General features: G+C 46.0%; 1 protein-coding gene and 1 pseudogene across 2 annotated transcripts in view; one reads left to right on the top strand and one right to left on the bottom strand.

Moving 5' to 3' along the window:
- The window catches only part of Cgnl1 (cingulin like 1), a 142,248-nt gene extending 127,612 nt beyond the window's left edge, over positions 1-14,636 (top strand). For both annotated transcript variants that reach the window (XM_004855746.4, XM_021237169.2), the window contains 5 exons: positions 9,595-9,678; positions 10,024-10,148; positions 10,818-10,926; positions 11,170-11,333; positions 12,256-14,636. In XM_004855746.4, the coding sequence (XP_004855803.2) occupies positions 9,595-9,678; positions 10,024-10,148; positions 10,818-10,926; positions 11,170-11,333; positions 12,256-12,391 (618 nt within the window). In that variant the 3' untranslated portion in view covers positions 12,392-14,636. The remainder of the gene's footprint in view (positions 1-9,594; positions 9,679-10,023; positions 10,149-10,817; positions 10,927-11,169; positions 11,334-12,255) is intronic.
- On the bottom strand, positions 3,038-3,387 carry LOC101702114 (uncharacterized protein C8orf88 pseudogene; annotated as a pseudogene).
- Positions 14,637-20,539: the final 5,903 nt, after the last annotated feature.

The following is a 20,539-nucleotide window of genomic DNA, read 5'->3' on the forward strand; positions in this document are numbered from 1 at the left end:
GCTATTCCAGGTCTTTTGTGGCTCCATATGAGTTATGGGATTTATTTTTCTCTATTTATCTTTTAAAAAAATCACTGGTTTTTTGATGAGAGTTGCATTGAATCCATAGATCACTTTGGGTAGTACAGTCATTTTAACAATATGGATTGTGGGCCGGGGATTTAGCTCAGAGGTTTCACTGACTGCTGCGCAAGCGCAAAGACCCAAGTTCTATCCCTGGTACCAAAAAAACAAAACAAAACAAAACAAAGGGCCGGGAATTTAAATCAGTGGTTTCGACTGCCTGCTGTGCAAGCACAAGGACCCGAGTTCGATCCCCGGTACCAAAAACAAAAACAAAAACACCCCAATATGGATTGTTCCATTTCATGAACATGGGATATCTTTCCAGTTTTTGTGTTCTGTATAATTTCTTCCATCGGTTTTTATAATTTTCATTATAGAGATCTTTCAGTTCTTTGGTTAAATTTATTCCTAAAGATTTTTTGTAGCTATTATGAATGAGATTTTTCAGCAAGTTCATTTTTGGTGTGTGAAATGTTACTGGTTTTTATATCCTGTAACTTTACTGAATTTATAAGTTCTAACAAATTTTTGATGGCATATTTAGGTTTTTCTATATATAAAATCATGTCATCTGCAAACATGGGTAATTTAACTTCTTACTTTCCAATTTGGATGCTCTTTATTTCTTCTTCTTGCCCAATTGCTCTTACTAAGACTTCTAGTACTATATTAAATAAGAATGGTAAAAGTAGACATTCTTGTCTGGTTCCTGATTTCAGAGGAAAGGCTTTCAGCTTTTCCCCGTTCAGTATGATATTGGCTGTTGGATTTTTGTATATACCTGTTAGCATTTGGAGGTATGTTCCTTCCATACCTAATTTGTTAGGAGTTTTTATCATAAAGGAATGTTAATCTTATCGAATGATTTTTATTCATCTATGAAAATTCATGGTCATATGGTTTCTGTCTATTATTTTATGGATATGACCTTTCATATTTGTTGATTCGCGTATGTTGAGCTACCCTTGCACCCCTGGCATGAATTCCACTTGATAATGCTATATGACCCTTTTTTTTTTCCTAGCTCAATACTTTTAATATATATACAAAAGAGAGAACAACATTAATGGAGATGTACAATGATTATTCAAACAAGCTATGTACAAAACATATGTACAAAGCCAAGCAGGTAAGAGTCTTTGCAGTCTCACTCTGATTACATATAGTAAGGATCAGAAGACTTTGAAACCTAAAGACTTTCAACAAACTCTTCTTGGAAACAGTTATAAAGGGTTTCAAAGGTACAACTTTTATCAGTCAGAATATTTCTTTGGTTAGTCCATTTCGGTACCCAACTCTAAAAAGTACATCAAGTCTTTTGAATATAAGGGAGTTTCCAAAGTAACTTGATAGTATGACTAAAAACAGGATTCTGCCCAGTAATAGTACCAAATGGAAAAGCTCTCTGGATTGCAAATTGGAATAAATTCTATCATATCTTTTAAACTAGAATCAAATGAATTTAAGGGTAAGCAAATAATGAAACAACCCAATTTAATTAATGGTAATTCTGACCCCAGTTCTTACACATATATTTTTGTATATATTTATGAGAGTATGTGCTTATGAATATGTGTGTACACACATATGTATGTATGCACATATATATATATGAATATATATATGAATATATATATATATATATATATATATATATGAATTGGAACTTAAAGTATAAAAGGAAAATGGTAGGGCAAACAATTGAAAAATTGAGTCCTAAGTATAAACATCCCATTTTAAAAGTCATCAAAAATTTTACAGGTATCTCTATTTTTAAAAAATCCTGTTTTCTGAGAAACAGAGCATTGAAAAAGAAGGCACTCAAAGACAAAGATTGGAAAGCTAGCATAGACTAAAAGGTGAATCTGGATAACAAGCCCAAAAACTAATGAGAAAAAAAGTACTTGTTTTAGGAGTTTACATTCAGTGAGAAATAAATTTTCTGCTAAGTGATGAATACCTTGCCAAAAGATCTAGGGATCTGAGAGAATAGAAGTAGGGAGAGTTTATACTTCCCTATATATTAGCAATTTTTTGACACACTGAAAAAAAATCCTATTTTTATAACAGTAACACCCACAGTTAAAACCTGTAGGAGACATATATAAAATTTCTAGGAATTAAAAGTTTGAACCCCAAATTTCTTTATCTACCTATGTTCTTGTTTTAAGAAATTATAGAATTGAAACTTAATGCACCTCAATTATATGCACATACCTAAATTTTTCCTCTTTTGTAAATAAAAATATTTGTTTTATTTTGCAGTTGTTCAACTCCTGTTCATGTGGTCTGATCAGTGTCAAAAATAGTAACTATTTTTCAACTTCATTTGCTGCTATTTTTTTTCACAATGTCAATCTCTTCTAGTAATTATTAATCTAAGACAGTGTTTATCATCAAAAATTTAAGAGACCAAACAATCATATATTCAAAAAGAAATGTCTATTTAAATATTCTCCCTACTATCATTGATAGCTCTGTACTGAACATCCTGAATCATTCTACACCTCTAGAGAGAACATAATGACCTGTTCATGAGCTGGTATGAAATCAGTGGGAAATAGAAAAGGAACTTTTAAGAGAAAGGAGAAATTATGTACACTGTCACAAATACTTCACATTTGAGAATCTTTACAGCATACATTTCCATTCCATTATTGCAACTCATGAAAAACAAAAGATGCAAGTAACATGCAAATTATAAATACAGTCTTCCCACTTCACTAACCAAATTCCTATTTTCCAGTGTTCCTCCCAATTTTTGCAGGAAACTGTTTACAAATCTGATTAGAAAATTCTTTTTAGTTTAAAATATCTTTCTCATTTTAGGAGAAGCCAAACAGCCAACCATCAAAATTTAAAATAAATTAAATTTTCATGGTCAATTACAGTTACTGTTACTAGGTCCACTTCATCTGCTGGTGCCCAAATGAATAATTCATTATCTTCAAATTCATCTGTTCTTAGAATGCTACTTAAAACTTTGGTTGTTTTCTCATGTTTGAAGTACAATGGAATGATCAGGCAGAAAGTCTGGTTTTTTTCTGCAGATGCAAACACTTGAGAGCTTCAGTAGGAAATCTCTACTGTAATTCTCTCTTTTTTCACTGGAGACTGATGCTGCTGCTCTTCATTAAGACCTGGAGAAAAGGTTTGCTTTCTATTCACCTTAGATCTGTTAACTCCACTTTGTAAGCACTGGGTGTTGCGTGGATATTCACATTGAAAGTTGAAAGGCAACACTGCTCCTGAGGAAGTGGTCAGATGATGAACAGGTCTTGCTGGTTGAAGCAATTTACCAATCAGTTTTTTGGTTTCCATTATCACAAAGACCTTGAGGTTCCATACTGTAAGAGGGAAAAATGCATTTTTATCTTTTGCACAACATGTTTTGCCCATATATGAATAACCACAATACTCATTTGAAGATCGATTGCCTCAAGATCCGAGAGCTCTTCAGAGAGATGGTGTCGCAGCACTGAGTGCCCTGCTGCCCTGTATGATCTTTTTTATGTGCTGCTGAATTCAGTTTGCTGGTATCCTATGGAGAATTTTTGCATCTTTGTTCATCCAGGAGATAGGTCTGTGGTTTTTCTTTTTGGTTGTGTCTTCATCTGCTTTTAGCATCAGGGTGTTGCTGGCCACATTCTTGGTAGAGTTATATTCATTTTAATTTTTTGGAATAGTTTTAAAATTGTACCCCAGGTGGCCTCGAACTCTAGGTGATCTTCCTACTTCAGCCTCTCAAGTGTTGAGATCACAGGTGTGCACCACCACACCCAGCTGGAATTTCTTCTATGTTTTCCAATTTTTTAAAACCATATAATTGTCCTTGGTAGTTTCTTATGAATTTTGTTCTGTTTTGTTATTGGTATATATTTGCCAAACATAATAATTACATTCCTTTGGGGAAATTGGTACACATATATAATGGCATGATCAATGCTGATGACTTTCCTCTTTCCCCATCTCCAAAAAGTCTACTCCCTGCTTCCTTCTACCTCTCCTTTTACTCTTAAATTTATTTATATTTTGGGTTTCTCCATATAAGAGAAAACATGCCATAAGTCAGACCTTTTGTGTTTGACTTATTTTACTCAGCATTATGGTCTCAAAATCTATCCATTTTCCTACAAATGACTCAAACTCATCCATCTTATGGCAGAATAATATTCCATTGTGTATATATGCCACATTTTCTTTATCCATTAGTCTGTTGGTGGGAATCTAGGCTGTTTCCAGAGGTTAGCTATTGTGCATTGTGCTGCTGTATATATGGATATGCATGTATCACTGTAGTATGACTCTTTGAAGAAAATACCCAAGAGAGGGTCAAATGAAATTTCTAATTTTAGTTTTTTTGAGGAATCTACTGATTTCCATAATGATTGAACTTGTTTACATTCCTACCAACAACCTTCCCTTTCCCCCACATCCTCAGCAATGTTTGCCAACTTTTGTGTTCTTGTTGACAGCCATTTTTACTGAAGTGGGATAGAATCTCAGAGGTGTTTCCATTTGCATTTCCCTCATGGCTAAGGATAACTGAGCTTTTTTTTCCTCGTGTTGTTATTAGCCATTTGTACTTCTTTGAGAAGTGCCTATTTATTTCAATTTCCCATTTATTGATCGAGATCTTTGTTTTGGGGGAGTACATTCTTTAGAGATTTTTAAAAAACTAAATACTAGTCCTCCATCTGAGGAGTAATGCCAAAATAAAATAAAATTCTGTTCTGAGAGATTGCCTCTTCACTTTCTTGATTGTTTTCTTTGCTGTGCAAAAGTTTTAAATTTAACATAATTCCATTTGTTGATTCTTGGTATTTTTTCATGTGCTATTGGAGTTCAGTTCAGTAAATCCTTGCTGAGGCCTTATGTCTTCAAGGGTTTTCCCTATTTTGTCTTCCAGGAGTTTCTGCATTTCTGTTTTTATATCTAGGTCTTTGATCCATTTGTATTTGATTTTAGTACAGAGTGAAAGATATGAGTCTAGTTTCATTTTTCTGCATAGTTTTCCCAGCAACTATTTGTTAAAGAGGCTATCCTTTGTACAGCATATGTTTCCATCTGTTTTTCAAAGATCAGATGGATGAGTATGCCTGGGGTTGTTTCTGTGTCTTCTAGTCTGTTGGTCTACATGTCTATTTTTGCACCAGTACCATGCTGTTTTTATTACTATAGCTTTGTAATATAACTTGAAATATAGGATTGTAATATCCCTATTTTGCTCTTTTTGCTCAGCATTGCTTTGGCTCTTCTGGGCCTTTTTTGGTTCTATTTAAGCTTTAAGATTGTTTTTTTCTAGTTCTGTGAAGAATGTTGTTGGTATTTTTTTTTTTGGTACTGGGGATCGAACTCGGATCCTTCTGCTTGCAAGGCAGGCAGCAGAACCACTGAGCTAAATCCCCGGCCCCTGTTGTTGGTATTTTGATAGGAATTGGATTAAATCTATAGATCATTTTTGGTAATATGGCCATTTTGATGAATTTATTTGGCCTATCCAGGAATTGGATGTCTTTTCATTTTCTAATGTTCTCTTCAATCTCTCTCTTCAGAGTAGTATTGTTTTTAATTATAGAGATTGTTCATCTCCTTGGTTAGGTTGAATCCTAGATATTTAAATTTTTTGGAAGCTATTGTAAATGGGATTGTTTTTCTGATTTCTTTCTTGGTGGTTCATTATTGCTGTACAGGAACATTACTGATTTTTGTGTGTTGGTTATGTGTTCTGTCACTTTGCTGGATTTGTTTATTAGCTCTCAAAATCTTCTGGTGGAGTTTTTTGGGTCTTCTATGTAAAGGATCATATCATCTGCAAGTAAAGATAATTTGATGTCTTCCTTTCCTATTTGCATTCATTTATTTCTTTTTCTTGCTTTTCTCTTTATTTGTTTCTCTTTCTCTTGCTCAGGCTAAAGTTTAGAATATGGTGTTGAACAGGAGTGTGAGAGTAGATTTCCTTATCTCATTCCTGATTTTAGAATTCCTCATTTAGTATAATGTTGGTAGTAGGTTTGTCATAAATGGCTTTTATCAGTTTGATGTAAGGTCCTATATTTTCAACCAAGCTTCAACACAGTGAGATTTTTGAGGGACATTTTAGATCACAACCATGACACCCTTTTAATTTCTTCAGTCCTCCATTGGCCATTTGTGAGCATGTTATTAAATTTCTATGTATTTGTATACTTTGCATTTGTTGGGACAAGCAGTCATAGCCACTCAGCTGCAGGATGTGGAGATCTTCCCCTCTTAGAATGAAGAAGACTTCTGTGCTGTGGCAGCAGCAGCCAGCTTGTGGAGCCAAGGGAGGGGGCCTTTCCCATGTCCCACCCATGAGCATGGGTCCTGGTGCTGGTAACTGTGGACTTGAGGTTTTGCAACACAGAGGGGACTTTCTCCAGGTCCCCTGGGCTATTGTATATTGCTGCTTTTGTGGAAGTGCGGGGCCCAGGTGATGTCTTCTGCGCATTCTCAGTGGAAAAGCACAGATGGTTCCAGGGCTTTTGGTTCACTGTGGTCCAAAGTCTGTGGGCTGTAGAGGGAGTGCTCCCTTGGCTCTCCAGGGCACATCTGTAACATTTGGGCTTGTGGTGTCCTGGTGGTAGGACATGGAGGAGACCTTTCCTAAGTCCTGCGGGTTGAGGATGGGTAGTGGGAGGGTTTGTGGCTTTGGTATCTGTGGTCCTACAGCTGCAGGTGTGGGTGGGAATGTCTCTAGGTTGTATGGGAAAGCTCTGGCAGGGATGAGGTCAGTGGCATTGGTAGTTACAGTCCTAGAGTTGAAGGACACAGATGCATTCTTCACCTCATCCCTGGGGACACAGACGGACAAAGTTGGGTGATGTTAAGGAGTTTTGTACCTGCAGCAGCATCCTAAGGCCATGAGCTAGGAAGGGGACCTTCCCTAGAGCCCACCAAGAGAGCGCAAGGACCACTGGTAAGAGGGTTCCTGGAGCTGCAGTGCTTGCCAGGGGAAGAGGGACAAAGGACTTCCCTGGCTTGCAATGGATATGTGCAAGTGAAGGCAGAACTTTGCAGCAGTGGCTGCCATCCCAAGGTGTGGGCTGGAGAGGAGATATTCCCTACTCACACAGGGGGAACCTGTGCTTGTGGCTGCTGCAGCTGCTGTCCTGAACTCCACAGGGGGCTGTATATTACTCCATGGGGTCACGCATCCTGCTGTTGGCTCCAAAGCCAAGGTGGTGTCTTGCTGTGGTTGGGTGTTAGTTTGATCCCGGGCACTGGGAGAGGCCCAGAGAGAGAAGTTTCTTGGGGCAGAAGAGTCACCATAAGACCACCCAGCTCCCCAAAATTGGACCTAAAACTTGTTAGTATGGTAGCACTCTCCTTGGGTTAGGACTGCCAGCTTGCTGCTATGAGTGGGGTTTCTGGGACTTTCCTCCTTACCTTTGGCAGCATCTGGTGCCCCACTCCTGGCAGGGAGCAGGGGTTGCAGGTGCCAAATGCGTCATTGTCCTCTGTGGGTCGCCTGTCTGATTCTGCACTGTGTGGCGTCTCCAGCATCTCTCAGCTTTCTCTTTCCCTCCCCACCAAGTACAGTTTCTGCTCTGCAGCCCTGACTCCTCTTAATAGTTGAACACAGGACACTTGTGTTCAGTCACCCTGGCTCCCTCCCCATGCTTTGGTTTTTTATGGTACAGCTGTGTTTGCCCTTGAACTCCATTTGAATCCTTTTGTCTCTGTGGCTCCCTCAAGTGATACAGAACAGGTGAGAGGGTAGGCAGTGGATTGGCTCGGCCTGGATTGAAGGCCAGCTGCCTCCATTAACTTTTGTTACTCTCTTGGCCCTCTGTTTCTGCTGTTGTAAAATTCTGAACCCTCATAACTTAGCAGGCTGCCTGTCAGAAATTCAGGAGTGCAAGCTTTCTTTATTTAACTACACAGATAAGCCCTCACCTAGGATCACTGGCCCCATTTCCTCCTGCACCGCCTGAGGCCTCCTCATCTGCCCCTGCCTCTCCTGCCAGCCTTCTTGCTTATCATGCCCTGTCACTTGCTCCGGACTGGACACAACATGCCACTTGTCATTCTGTGCACAGGCTGAGGACAGACAGGGTAGCCGGGGAGCAGGCCTAAGCCTAGCCCGGGGCAGTGTCCTTACGATTCCCAGGACCCACAGTCCTTGCTCGCCGGTGGTGGGGAGACGTGAGATTATCTTTTGCTCACTAAGGTGCTTGGACGGGTGACAAAAAGTCAGCTTGATGCCAGGCCAGGTGAGCCTGTCTCAAATGCTCCCCAGGACCATGTGTCTAGGACTTTATGTGCATCTCTTGGGCATGGTGAACCCCGGAAGTTCTTATCCAGCCTTGAGAAGGAGAGTGTAATTTTATTATGCCAGCCACCCCGAAATCTGAGGTAGCTTTCAGGCCACTTTCTGCAGGTTGGTTCTGGATGCTGGTACGGCCTCTGCTTTGACTCATTTCAACCCTGCAGAGCCCCTGGGACTGGAGAGCAGATATGCAATGACTTTGGTGAGGCTTCTTTCCTGCCAACACAGACACCCTCCATCATCTGGAGCCCCTGTCAGGCCTACAGTAGCACAGTGAAATGTGGCAGTGGCCAAGAAATGCTCACCAGGAGCTCTTCTGTCGTGTGTTGCTCCCCCATCCCAGTTCTGTACCTCTCAAGCCCATTGGGTAACTTACAAATCCTGATTTGCTTGGGACTTTCCCAGTCTTAGCACTGAAATTTCCTTGTCCTGCAAGCATTTTCAGTCTGGGCAAACTTGGCGCTTAACCCCCTTCGAGCCAGAGGCTGACAAGCTCTGCAGGGATGATGGTGCCTGCTGAAGGTGGCTCCAGGAATGCAGTAGGATAATGTTCGTGGGGGCTAAGCAGGCATCAGTAACAGTACTGCAAACTCGGAGGCTGAGGACACAGAAACTTACTGTCTCAGAGCTCTGGAGAACAGAAGTCTGAAATCAATACCGGCAGAGACCCATGGGAGGACACTTCTTTGCCTCTTCCTGGTTTCTGGTGCCCTTGGCTTGTAGATGCATCACTCCAGTCTCCTCTGCTCCCTGCCCTTGTCTTCCCATGGCGGCTTCCTCTGCGCATGCCTGTCTTTGCACCCGGACTTCCACTTCCTGTAAAGACAGAAGCCAGGCTGGATCAGGCCACCTTCATGCCTCATTTTGACTTAGTCGCCTCCATGAAGGCCCTGTTTCCAATTCAGGTCACACTAGGAGTCTGGGAGTACTGAGGGTTAGGATATCAGTGCATCCTTTTTGTGTGTGTACGTGGAGGGTGCAGTTCAACCTGAAGCTGCAGTTAGCTATGACGATGATTGTCGTTTGTGTTGCTATCTTTGCGATCATTGAGAAGCCAAGAGTATCTCAGAAATAGATCCTGCTGCACCTGGGGAAGGTGGCATGAGGAGCCCCCTCCAGGTCAGCCTACCTGAGGAAGACTGGGCTTGGTTTTTGGAACTCAGCCCCCGGAACCACTGCGGGGCAGAGGCGTGGGAGCAACCCCCTCTGACCCCAGGGTTCTGCTGTGCTTATAGATGGAGCAGATGAGGAACGAGCTTCTTCAGGAGCGAGCTGTGCGACAAGACTTGGAGTGTGACAAGATTTCCCTGGAGAGACAGGTGAGGGCACTGACCTTATGAGCTCCCGCTTCCCTCTGTCAGGCTTTGGAGTAGGGCCTGAGAGGGTTGAGTTCTGGTACAAATGGAACAAAAGAGAATCATTCCCTGAATCGGTGCACAAGACTGCGGCTCCCAGGACACACTAAAGAGTCTATGCAGGCTGTAAGGGAACAGACCCGCTAGGACCTGAATCCAGGGCATGCCTGACCCATCCCTGGGCTCCCCAGACTCTCTACTCTCCACCCTGGTGCAGAAGCAGCCTTGTCACAGACTCCACCCACATACCTGGCTCTGCACAGAGTGCGCGACAGACACGGCACCCTCACAGTCCCCATCTGATTCCAGAACAAGGACTTGAAAAGTCGGATTGGACACCTGGAAGGCTCCTACAGGTCCAGCAAGGAAGGGCTGGTGGTGCAGATGGAGGCCCGGATCGTGGAGCTGGAGGACCGACTGGAGAGCGAGGAGAGGTGCGCACGGCCGCCCCCAGAGTGCTCACATGTGGGGAGCCCTTCCCGTCCTCGCAGCCTGGGGGGAAGAGGAGCACGTGTGAGCTCACTGTCACTCCTTCCTCCTCCTCTCAGATGAGCTGACGCTGCGCAGGGCAGAGGCCACTGCCCACCTGACAGCAATGGGGCAGGTCCCCCACAGTGGGTGGGAGGATAAGGGACCCAGTGGCCACTCCTTCCCAAACCCAGGATTCTCTGCAGCGAGCTGTCAGATACAGCCTGAGGACCAGCACCAGGGTGGATGTGACCAGTCTTAGTTCTTATTCATGACCCTTCAGCTTCTGGAAGGGCGTCTCACATGTGCCTAGGATGTGTGTTCCGTAGGCCTTTGAGGGAGGTGTGCTGGGGTCGACTGGGGTAGACCCCAAACATTGGCTGTCAATTCTGCCTTAGAACAAACGAATGCAGGACAGTTCGGGTCCAGCCTAGCTCCTTGCTGGCCTTGTGGCCTTAACAAATCACTGCTTTCTCAAGGCCTGTTTTGACCTTTCCTCCCACGTAGTCCTTTTCTTTGACCCTAAGCTCAAGTTGAACAGGCACCCAGGCTGGTGTCCCCCTGCTCTGCAGTCAGAGCCTCCTGCAGGGCTGAGAATGATGAGAGGTGCTTTGGTCTGCCTCCACCCCTTACAGGGACCGGGCCAGTCTGCAGCTCAGCAACCGCAGGCTGGAGCGGAAGGTGAAGGAGCTGGTGATGCAGGTGGATGACGAGCACCTGTCCCTGACAGACCAGAAGGACCAGGTGAGGCATCTCTGTGTCCCGTCTCAGGCTGGGGCAGGGAGGCTGGCAGTGGAGTTAGGCTGGGCCACTTCCTCCTCTCTGCTTACCCCCTCTCCTCCTGGAATGGGGAATTTGCACAGCCCTCGAGTGCTGAACTTGACTTTCAGAAACCATGAGACTGGCTCACCAGGGAGAAGGTGGCTGAGTCCCTGGCATTGCTGCTGGGCCTGGTTCACCCTCAGCCTGCCCTCTTTCCTGCTGCAGCTGAGCTTGCGCTTGAAAGCAATGAAGCGGCAGGTGGAAGAGGCCGAGGAGGAAATCGACCGGCTGGAAAGTTCTAAGAAGAAGCTGCAAAGGGAGCTGGAGGAGCAGGTGGATGTGAATGAGCAGCTGCAGGGGCAGCTCAGCTCCTTGAAGAAGGACTTAAGGTGAGCAAAGCTGGTGCCCACGTGGCCGATTACCTGCTAACCCTTAGCATTTGAGGCGTGCTTGATGCTTTTAGTCCATTGTCTTAGGGCAGTTCCTCCCTGCTGCTTTCTGGGCCACCCCATCCTGGAGATGAAAGTGGCTTGGTCTTGAGTCTCGTGTGCACCATCCTCACAGCAAGATCAGCTGGGCAGTGATTGTCCTTGTGGACATAATCGGAGCAGATAGATCGCTAAGACCCTCCTTTTATCTGAGGGAGGAAAGTTCTAATTTTTGTCCCCCTGAGGACTGTGATCTCCCAAGCACCCCTGCCCAGTAGTAAGGATGGGAATTGCAGGGCCTGGATGGGTCCCTTTCCCTCCCCAGCGCCAGTGCCAGGGGTGTGGAGCTGAGGGCCAAGATCAGGCCCACACTCAGCCCTGGAGTCAGCCTTTCTTGGAGGCTGGTGGTGCACTGGGCAGCATGCTGGCTGCCCAAGTGGTGCTCTTACAGATGGATAGGAGTCCCCCGGCCTTGGAGGATGTTACCACACAAGACCTATTCATGGGAAGCTGGCCCCAAGGCCAGCGTTAGGGGTGACATTCAAGGGGCATCAGAATAGATAACATTTTACTACAACATGAATTTAATGCATGCCAAATTTAGAAATTATTGCACTTAACCCTTGGAGAATAAGATATCCAAATTTTGAATTAAGATCAGATGAATACCCTGCCAAGCCATATTGGAGTTTGGGCAGAAACGGAAATCAGTAATACTGATCTTGGTCCAGGCTGTCAACCCCAGCTTGCTGAGCTGAAGGATTCAGTTAAGTGAATGCGCTTATGTGCACCTAGTGGGGTAGAGGCCAGGAATCCAAGACCCACTCCATCCCACATCAGAGAGGAGCCCAGCCCAGGAACGGTGCTTATGTTGTCTCCGCAGACTTAAGAAGCTGCCGAGTAAAGTTCTGGATGACATGGATGATGACGACGACCTCAGCACCGATGGCGGGAGCCTCTATGAAGCACCGCTGAGCTTCACCTTCCCCAGGGACAGCGCTGTGGTCAGCCAGATCTAACCCCCTTCCTTGGTTCCTGCCAGGACTCTGCAGCTGGCCAGCAGGAGGCAGCAGGGGGAGTGGAGTGTGGGGGGCCCTGGCCGCCCCTACACATAGTTCTCAAGCTCACAGCCCTCCCTGGTGTCTCCAGTGTCTTCCACCGGGAGCCACTGTGGTTTAGAACAAGGCAGCGGAGCCACCACCCACTGGCTCATTTGGGGAAATGTGCCTTGGTAGGATGAAGGCCCTGTTCTGCACAGCTGTGCCCCCTCCTGCCAAGAGAGAGGGTCCAAAGTGCTACTCACTACTTCAGAGCCAAGTGCAGGAAAGGGAATGATGTACATATGGTAAAGCAGACCTTCACACGGACTGCTGCTGTTCCATTTCAGAACATTCCACAGCCTTTGTAAAGCTCACACACCTATAACAAGTATTCTTTTCTAAAACCCAAAGCTACTGGGCTTTATTCAAAAGCAGAGGTGAGAGGCAAGATAGACTATAGGCCACTTTGGAAATCAGAGTTGGAAAAAAAGAATCACAGTGACCTGTACTGGGAGCAGATGCTCAGGTGGCCTAGGTAAACCACTGTTGCTGATCAAGGAGGTGTTCAGTAAGGTCATGGGGAAAGGGAGAGGGGAGAGGAGGTGAACAGCAGGTATGGGTGTGGGACTGGCATGAGAAGGTAGACGGAAAAGTCCTTGAAAGCTGGGGGATGTGTAGATCAGGGTTGGGTTGGGCTGGAGCTGGATTGATATTCGGGAAGGAAGAGTGGGATGTGTCTGCAAACTGGAGGTCTCCTTTCAGCTTCTGGGCACAAGGGGACTCGGAATGGGTCAGGCCTGGGGGGAAGGCCATAACCTCGGAAGATGCTGGGTATCCCAGTGCTGGATGGGCAGCTCAGGAGGGAAGTGGCCAGGGAGAGGACCATGGGAGGTAGCAATGAACCAAGATGGCTTCTGCAGTGTCCCCTCACACTGTGGCCTGTGGGCCACAGAAGTCCACGACAGTTGGCATGGGTCCCACTTAGGGTCCCAGAGCTGGTCAACAAGATGCAGAGTCAGCAGCCTGCAGAGACTGGTGGGCATCTGGAGCTGGAGAGCAAAGCTTTCCTCTGCCACCACCTGGGTCACTGTCCCCTCACCACCCCTAGGGGTGGCTGTGGCCCCTGCTCACTCTTAGGGTGTGGAGGAAGCCCTCCCTTAGCCATTCATCCGTGTAATAATTCTGTTGGGCACCTGTGGTGTGGCAGGCACAGCCTTGGTGCTAAGGCAGCAGTGAATACATGGGTAAAAACCGTCCTCCTCGAGCTCAGTCAGCGGAGGGGGTGACAAGCAATAACCAAGCTGACGCAGCGCTGAGGACCGCAGAACCCAGCCCCAAGCCCTCTGCCCTCTTGGGGATGTGACAATTACAGGGCTCCTTGGGACCCTTAGAATGTATTTCATTTCCCTGTTGCTTCCACATATCCAAACACCTGCCAGGAAGCCAGGAAGCCAGCCCTACAAGGGCCTCGCACAGGGGTAACTAGAGCCCAGGGAAGAGCTTAGCGAGCCCAGAACCAGGGGAGGGAGCATCCGGTCTGCTTGAAGAAAAAGCAGCTGCTTCTCATTCTTGCCTGTTCTTCCTGGTAGCTGTGAAGGTGGCTGTCGGAAGCAAAGGGCCCCTGAATAGAGACAGGACACCATTGAAAATGGTTACATTGTTACCCTAGAAAGAGTGGCTACAGTGCAGTTGGCAGCGTCCAGAGGCCTGCAGTACGATGGGGCAGGAGGGGCACTGACTGGGGTTTGGAGAGGTGTTCTGGGGCCCTGCTCATCTCCTCCCCATGGCCTTGGCCTTGACAGGTGTTGGCTGGGATGAGATGAGATGAGATGAGCAGGGTCCCGGGTCCTTCCCAGCTTGAACTCACAGCCAATCTCTGATCATATATACATACGTTATATATACCTACTTTTCTCTCCTTTATTGCTTGAAGAGCTAACTCCTGCTCAAGAGTATTTTCATTAGCTAGGTTAAAAAGAAAAAAAATGTAAAAAATATATGGCCAAATGCAATGCTGAAGAGACAATCATCAAATATCTTTTATAATTTCTGGGCCTGCTTCGGAGTGTCATTCCACCATGCCTGTTCGCGTACTTGGGTTTTGCTTCAGCGGATGGTTTTGTTGTCATGGGGAAAAGACATTCTCGTTGTGGGTACCTCCATGTAAGTGAATACCTGGATACAGCAAGATTTCCTTTCAATAAACTGTGTCACCCAACTGGAATCTCGACTTTCCCATTGTTTGCACTCCGTTTTCTCCAGAGCTTGGTTCTGTGTCCTCCAAGAAACTGCCGAGGCAAATGGCTAGGAGTTACTGCAGGAAGAACTTGGTGTTTCCAGCCCCATGCCCAGTTTCTGAAAGAGGAGGGTGGGGAGCGGTCAGCAGTGAATGTTGAGAGAAGGGATGGGCCTGGATGGATGAGAAGTTCTGAGAAACCTGAACTCCCCATTCCAGAAGATGGCAAACTGGGGAGCATTGTCCAGTGTTAATAACTGGGGTGAAACGCACCCTAAGCATCCTTTTTCTAACCTGCCTCCTGTGGGTTCTCCTGCATCTACAGCTTTCAGTCTTGCTCAGTCTCATAGCGGGCACCACAGGCTCGGTTTTCCAGGAAACCCAAGCATGTTCCCAACAGGAGGGGTGCGTGGTGACCATTCCTTTCGTCCTGAGATCCACCCTCCGCCTGCCCTGTGTTTGGGACGCCAATCTGTCTGGGTTTCCTCGGGGACTGTTCTGGTCAGGCTGCAGGTGGAGATTGGGGAATTTCTCCACTGCATCCTGCAGCATTTTGGGGACTTGGGTGACTTCTGTTAAGCCCCTTGGGCAGCTGCAGTTGGCCGCCAATTCCTGCCCAGAGCTCTGCCTGTACCCCTTCAGTATAACGGGGCTCCTCTTCCAGCTCCTGCAGCCAGTGGTCCCCCTCACTGTAAGTGGACAGCACATCCCAAATGCAAACCAGGTGCCCTAGTTTGAGTAAGTGCTCAAAGTTTTTGCATGCATTTTCTTTGATTTCTTTTTTTTGGTACCAGAAATTGAACTTGGAACCTTGTGCTTGCAAGGCAGGTTGTGGAAACACTGAGCTAAATCCCCGGCCCTGGTTTGATTTCTTTAGAGGTCAGGTATATTGAGCCATCATTTTATAATTTATAAGGAAAGTCACCCTTTCTGGTATTAGTTGCTTTTGAAGCTGTATTTTCCACTTTGCGTTTGGCTCCCCTGCCAATTTCACCTGGGTGGGAGTAAGATTGAGGGACACTTGTCCCTCAGACCAACAGAGAATGTGCTCAGGAGGCCCGGAATCAGCAGGAGAAGCCCCTCCTCCTCCAGGGCCGCACCTCACTTCCCCCACAGTCTGCACATTCTTCTCAGACCTCACAGATATTAGTGGGTATTAACAACGAGCCCATCTTTGCTGGAAGACTGTCATTGGAAGTTTTTTTGTTCTAAATTTTCATATAGAGGAACATAACCTGACAGGAAGTTCCTATCAGGGACTGAACAGCTGCAAATCCAGAAATGTCAAGATTTGAAGAGCAGTGAGCCCACCTAGGTTCTGTTATCAGACCTGCTAAATACAGTGCTGAAGGTCACAAGACCCCAGGCCCAGGCTAAGACTCCATGAGAGAAGAAAAGTTTGGCATGCATGCTCTGCTGGGTTTACTCAGACTGGACAGGTGACTGAGAAGTTCAGAAAGACCCCAACAAAGCTCTGTGTGCAGGGGCGGGGGCGGTCAGGTTCCCATGCAGACTGTCAGCAACCCCAAAGGTGAAGAATGTGATCCCAGAGGTTTTCTCTGCAAACACAATTCTAGAAGAAAGGCAGACACACTGGCATGCATGGAGGCTGAGCCCTGGAGAAGCTGGTCACCGCTGCTGGTCATATAAGGAGGAAGTAGCCAGTGACAGCCAGGTGCTAATGCTGAGCAAAGCCTAAACACAGTTTTCCCTGGGACTGTGGACGGCCCTGAGACTGGGGTGTTGAGCACATACTCACTGTGAACAAGGTCTTGTCTAAACGCTTACATGTGGTGACTCACTTGATCATTATGACAACCCCAAGCACCTGCTGCAGAGGCAGGGGAAGTAATCCAGGTACAGAGGGTTACGGACCCTGCCAGAGCACATGGCAGAACAGCATAGCCAGACTGAAGCCTGTGGCCCCCACCAACCTTGCATGGTTCACCACCTGCCCCAGGGCTCCTAAGGCCTTTACCTACACATTCTAGAGGTGTCTCCGTCACATAATAGCTGGCTTTGGCCTCTGTTCCCACTGCCAGCATCGTAAGGAGTGGAAATTGGTGAGAACTTCTGACGCTACCAACCTTGTGAACTGTTGGGGCAGACTTTCAGCTGCTCCTCTAACGAGCTTCTGGAGCCACTTGCAGCTGTGATGGGGCAGTCCCTGATGCTCCCTGCTGCAGTGCTAACATGACCTCTCCGGGCCTGGCTGAGTAGCCAGGCTGCTCTGGGTGGTGTCTTTGAACAATGTCAGTGAGGCCGGGTTTGGGCAGTTTTCGTGGAACATTTGCTTGCCCAACCCCAGGCTGCTTGGTGAGAAAATGCAGTAATAATCTTCATTCATTGTATGGTTTATGTCATGTTGGCCTCACATTCAGAGATGCCCCACAGTCTGGAATCAGCCTTGGGTGAATGACTCGGACCTCTCTCCCAGGGTACCATGGTGTATTGGACCTAAGTCCGGAAGCCTTGGGCTTGGCCATGGTGGGCTGCCTCCCTGGAGGTAGCAGCATAATCTGCTAAGTGAGGAAGTGGGTGCACGGGGAGTGGACTCTGTCTCCTGTATGTGGGTCGGGGGCTGACCTGAGTCCAGGAGGGAGAAATCCCTCGGGACAGAGAGCTTACAGACTTAGGACTACATGTGGCTGTTCATCTGGGAATTGTTTGCTGGATGGCGAAGTGTCTGTGGTTCCAGCTTCTTTTTATCCTGCCCAAAGAATTGGCCAGAGGGGCCGGGGTTTTAGCTCAGTGGTTCCACCGCCTGCCCCGCAAATGAAAGATCCCAACTTTGATCCCCGGTACCAAAAAAAAAGAATTGACCGGGACAACTGAAGAAGAGGTAAAGGCAACTTTTATTAAAGTAAGGGAAGAAAAGGAAAGAGTGAAGAAAAGAGAAGAGCAAGAACAGATATGTCCCACAAGCAGGATAAGGCACCTCAGAAACAGGAAGACAGCATACCAGGAAGATTGTGGCAATGTGCACTTGGAACCTACCACCTGTGCAAAGAGAAGGCAGACATCTCTCTCTTGTCTCTGCAAGCCTCTCTCACTGCTGCACACTGCCAGCCACCTCACTGTATTCCAATGGCCTCTGAGTCCCTCTGGCCCTTCCAGGACAGGCGTGATTTCTAGGAAGGTGCTTGGACATTAAGATGAAATGGGTGGCTTTTGCTGAATGCCTGCCTGTCTTTGGAAACACCATCTGATATGCCAGCCCATTCAGCTCTGTCTCTGGCTGATGCCACCTTACTTTTTCTGTCCCTGCCTATTGCCGGGTGTGCATTCAAGGTGCCTTGGAGACAGGCATAGGGCTCCCTACAGAGCTAGGCATGGGACCTACAAAACCAGCACCCTAGCTCCCTCTGGGACTCCTGGCTCTTCCATGTCCCTATCTGTTCTCCCACCGCTTGGAAATGAAGGACTCCATCAAACCCATCTTCAGCCACCCCCTCTGCTTCGGAATAGTGCAGACTCTGGTTCTGCTGAGCATGGGTTCCAGGTTTACTCTTGCACACCTTCCCAGACCAGGTTCCTTCTCTGCAACAGGAGTTTGCAGGAAATAACCCACTCGCTTTGTCTCCTCCACTGCATGGCTAGGGTTAGGGTTAGGGTTAGGGTTAGGGTTAGGGTTAGGGTTAGGGTTAGGGTTAGGGTTAGGAAACCAATATTCTCAGTCTGGTGTGTATGTTCCATTTACTATTTAATATTTTTACATATATACATCATAAATTACATAGCTATTTTTTTAAACAGTGGTTTGAAGATATTCAAGAACCACTGTGACATTAAAGGCAAAACACTTGGCACTTTTTTTCCCCCTTAAATTCTTTTATTGGTACATTTTAGGTATACATTTATCATTGGGTGCTTGTACCTGTACATGATGTATGTTGGTTCTTATTTTTTCCCCAGTACCTATGCGCCCTTCACCCCCTCCACCCTTCCCTATTTACATAGATTTCATTTCCATTTTTTTTCTTTTCTCATAATTTTTCCTTTCCCTTCTTTCCTTTCCCCTTCCCCTCCCAGCACCTCTACCCCTTTCGACCTTTTCTTCCTATTCTAAATTATCAATTATTCATTTTAATCATTTTAATTCTTATTTACACTTTCAGTTTCTCACACCAGAGAAACTATTTGGTATTTACACATGTGTGTCCTATTTATTTCACTTAAGAGTATGGCCTCAATATGTATCCATTTAGCTATAAATGTCTCTAGTTTCTCATTATTTATGGCTGAGTAGTACTCCATTTTATAAAAAAACCACATCTTCTTTATCCAGTTTCCAGTTGATGGGCACTTGGGCTGTTTCCAAGCCTTAGCTATTACAAACTGTACTCAGCAATTTTTAAAAACAAAAGCTCAACCTCTGCAGTTACTGAAGGTGGTGTGAAATTGGGTGCTGGGGCCACCCCTGTGGTCCACATGCTTGCTGCTCCTTTGCTTACCCCTGTGGCTGTGTTACCAGGGAGCTGAGGAAATCTCTCCCCAGCCCCGTTACCAGCAGTGCTTGCCTCCTACAGGGCAGATGTGCTCCCTGCCATCCATACACGGGCACCTCCCCATCTCCTTAGCCACCAGCAGCACCACCCAAGTGTGGCCTAGGGACACATTCCCTGTGGTCTGCACCCCTGGGCACCTGCAACCATGCTGAAAGCTGCCACACCAGCAGTGTTGGCACCTGTGGATCCTGGGGTCACATCCCCATACTCCATGCCCATAGTATGGCAGCTGCCATTGCCAGAGGGCCCCACTGAGAGCACATCTCTCCCTAGCAGTGCCTGAGGAAACGTCTACCATGCTCCACGTCCTTGAGTCACTGCTCCCACTGCTGCAGTGGACACCCAGTGGGCACACCATGCCTGCTGTTACGTGTACGGCACCTACCTGGCCACAAGAGTGTTCCAACACTGTATGACCCTCAGGGATGGGTGGGTTCTCTAACCATGCTGCATGCACTGAACTCAAAGCCATCTACTGTAGTTTAAGACATTATAGGCAGAGTCTACACTATGATGCCTAACAAACCAATGCCCTAAGACACATCTTCAGGAGGAAACCACCTTAGAAAATTGACAGAGATAGCTGACATACCAGATATGCAAATATGAATGTATGGACACAAGAAGGATGAAAAAGCAAGGTAATGAGGTCCTTTCAGAGGAACACAGTACTCTCTTCCAACAGACTTGGAAGAAAAAGACATTGACAGAATACCTGATAAAGACTTTAAAAGAATGACTCTAAGAAATTCAATGAGATACAAGCAAATACAGGCAGATTATTCAATGAAATTAGGAAAACAATTCATGATATGAATGAGAAATTCAGCACAAAGACAGAGATCATGAAACAGAACAAACTGGAAATTTAGAACTGAAAAAACTCAGTAAGTAAAAAAAACATACAGTTGAAAGGTTCAGTAACATTCCAGACCAAATAGAAGAAGTAATTTCTGAATTTGAAGACAGATACTTTGAAAGATAACAATTAGACAAAATAAATTAAAAGTTAAAATAAAAAATTAAGAATGAAGAAAACCTCCAAGATTTTGGGAAAGGTTTATTGTTTAAGACTGAGCTACTGTGGGAATTAAAAGTCACAGAACAACTACATTCCACGTTGTTGGGGTCTTCTCTATCACAGTGGCTGGTGGAAGGGAGTTGGCCACAAGAAACAGTTGTAGAGAGGGAGTGAACTAGTCATAGACTAGTGGCAAGCTCAGTCTGTGAAGGACGTGGTGTTCTAACCCTCTGTGGTGAGAAGCCACAACAGTTCTGTGGTTTTCTAAGGGGATTGGGTATGAAAGTGCTGGCAAAAAGTCTAGACTGTTTACCTTCTCCCCTTGTAGCCTACTTTCCAACACAGAACTTGGTGGCCTGTTT

Source organism: Heterocephalus glaber, unplaced genomic scaffold, assembly GCF_053883595.1.
Source record: "Heterocephalus glaber isolate CG9 unplaced genomic scaffold, H.glaber_assembly_v1.0 deba00001689, whole genome shotgun sequence".
Taxonomy (NCBI): domain Eukaryota; kingdom Metazoa; phylum Chordata; class Mammalia; order Rodentia; family Bathyergidae; genus Heterocephalus; species Heterocephalus glaber.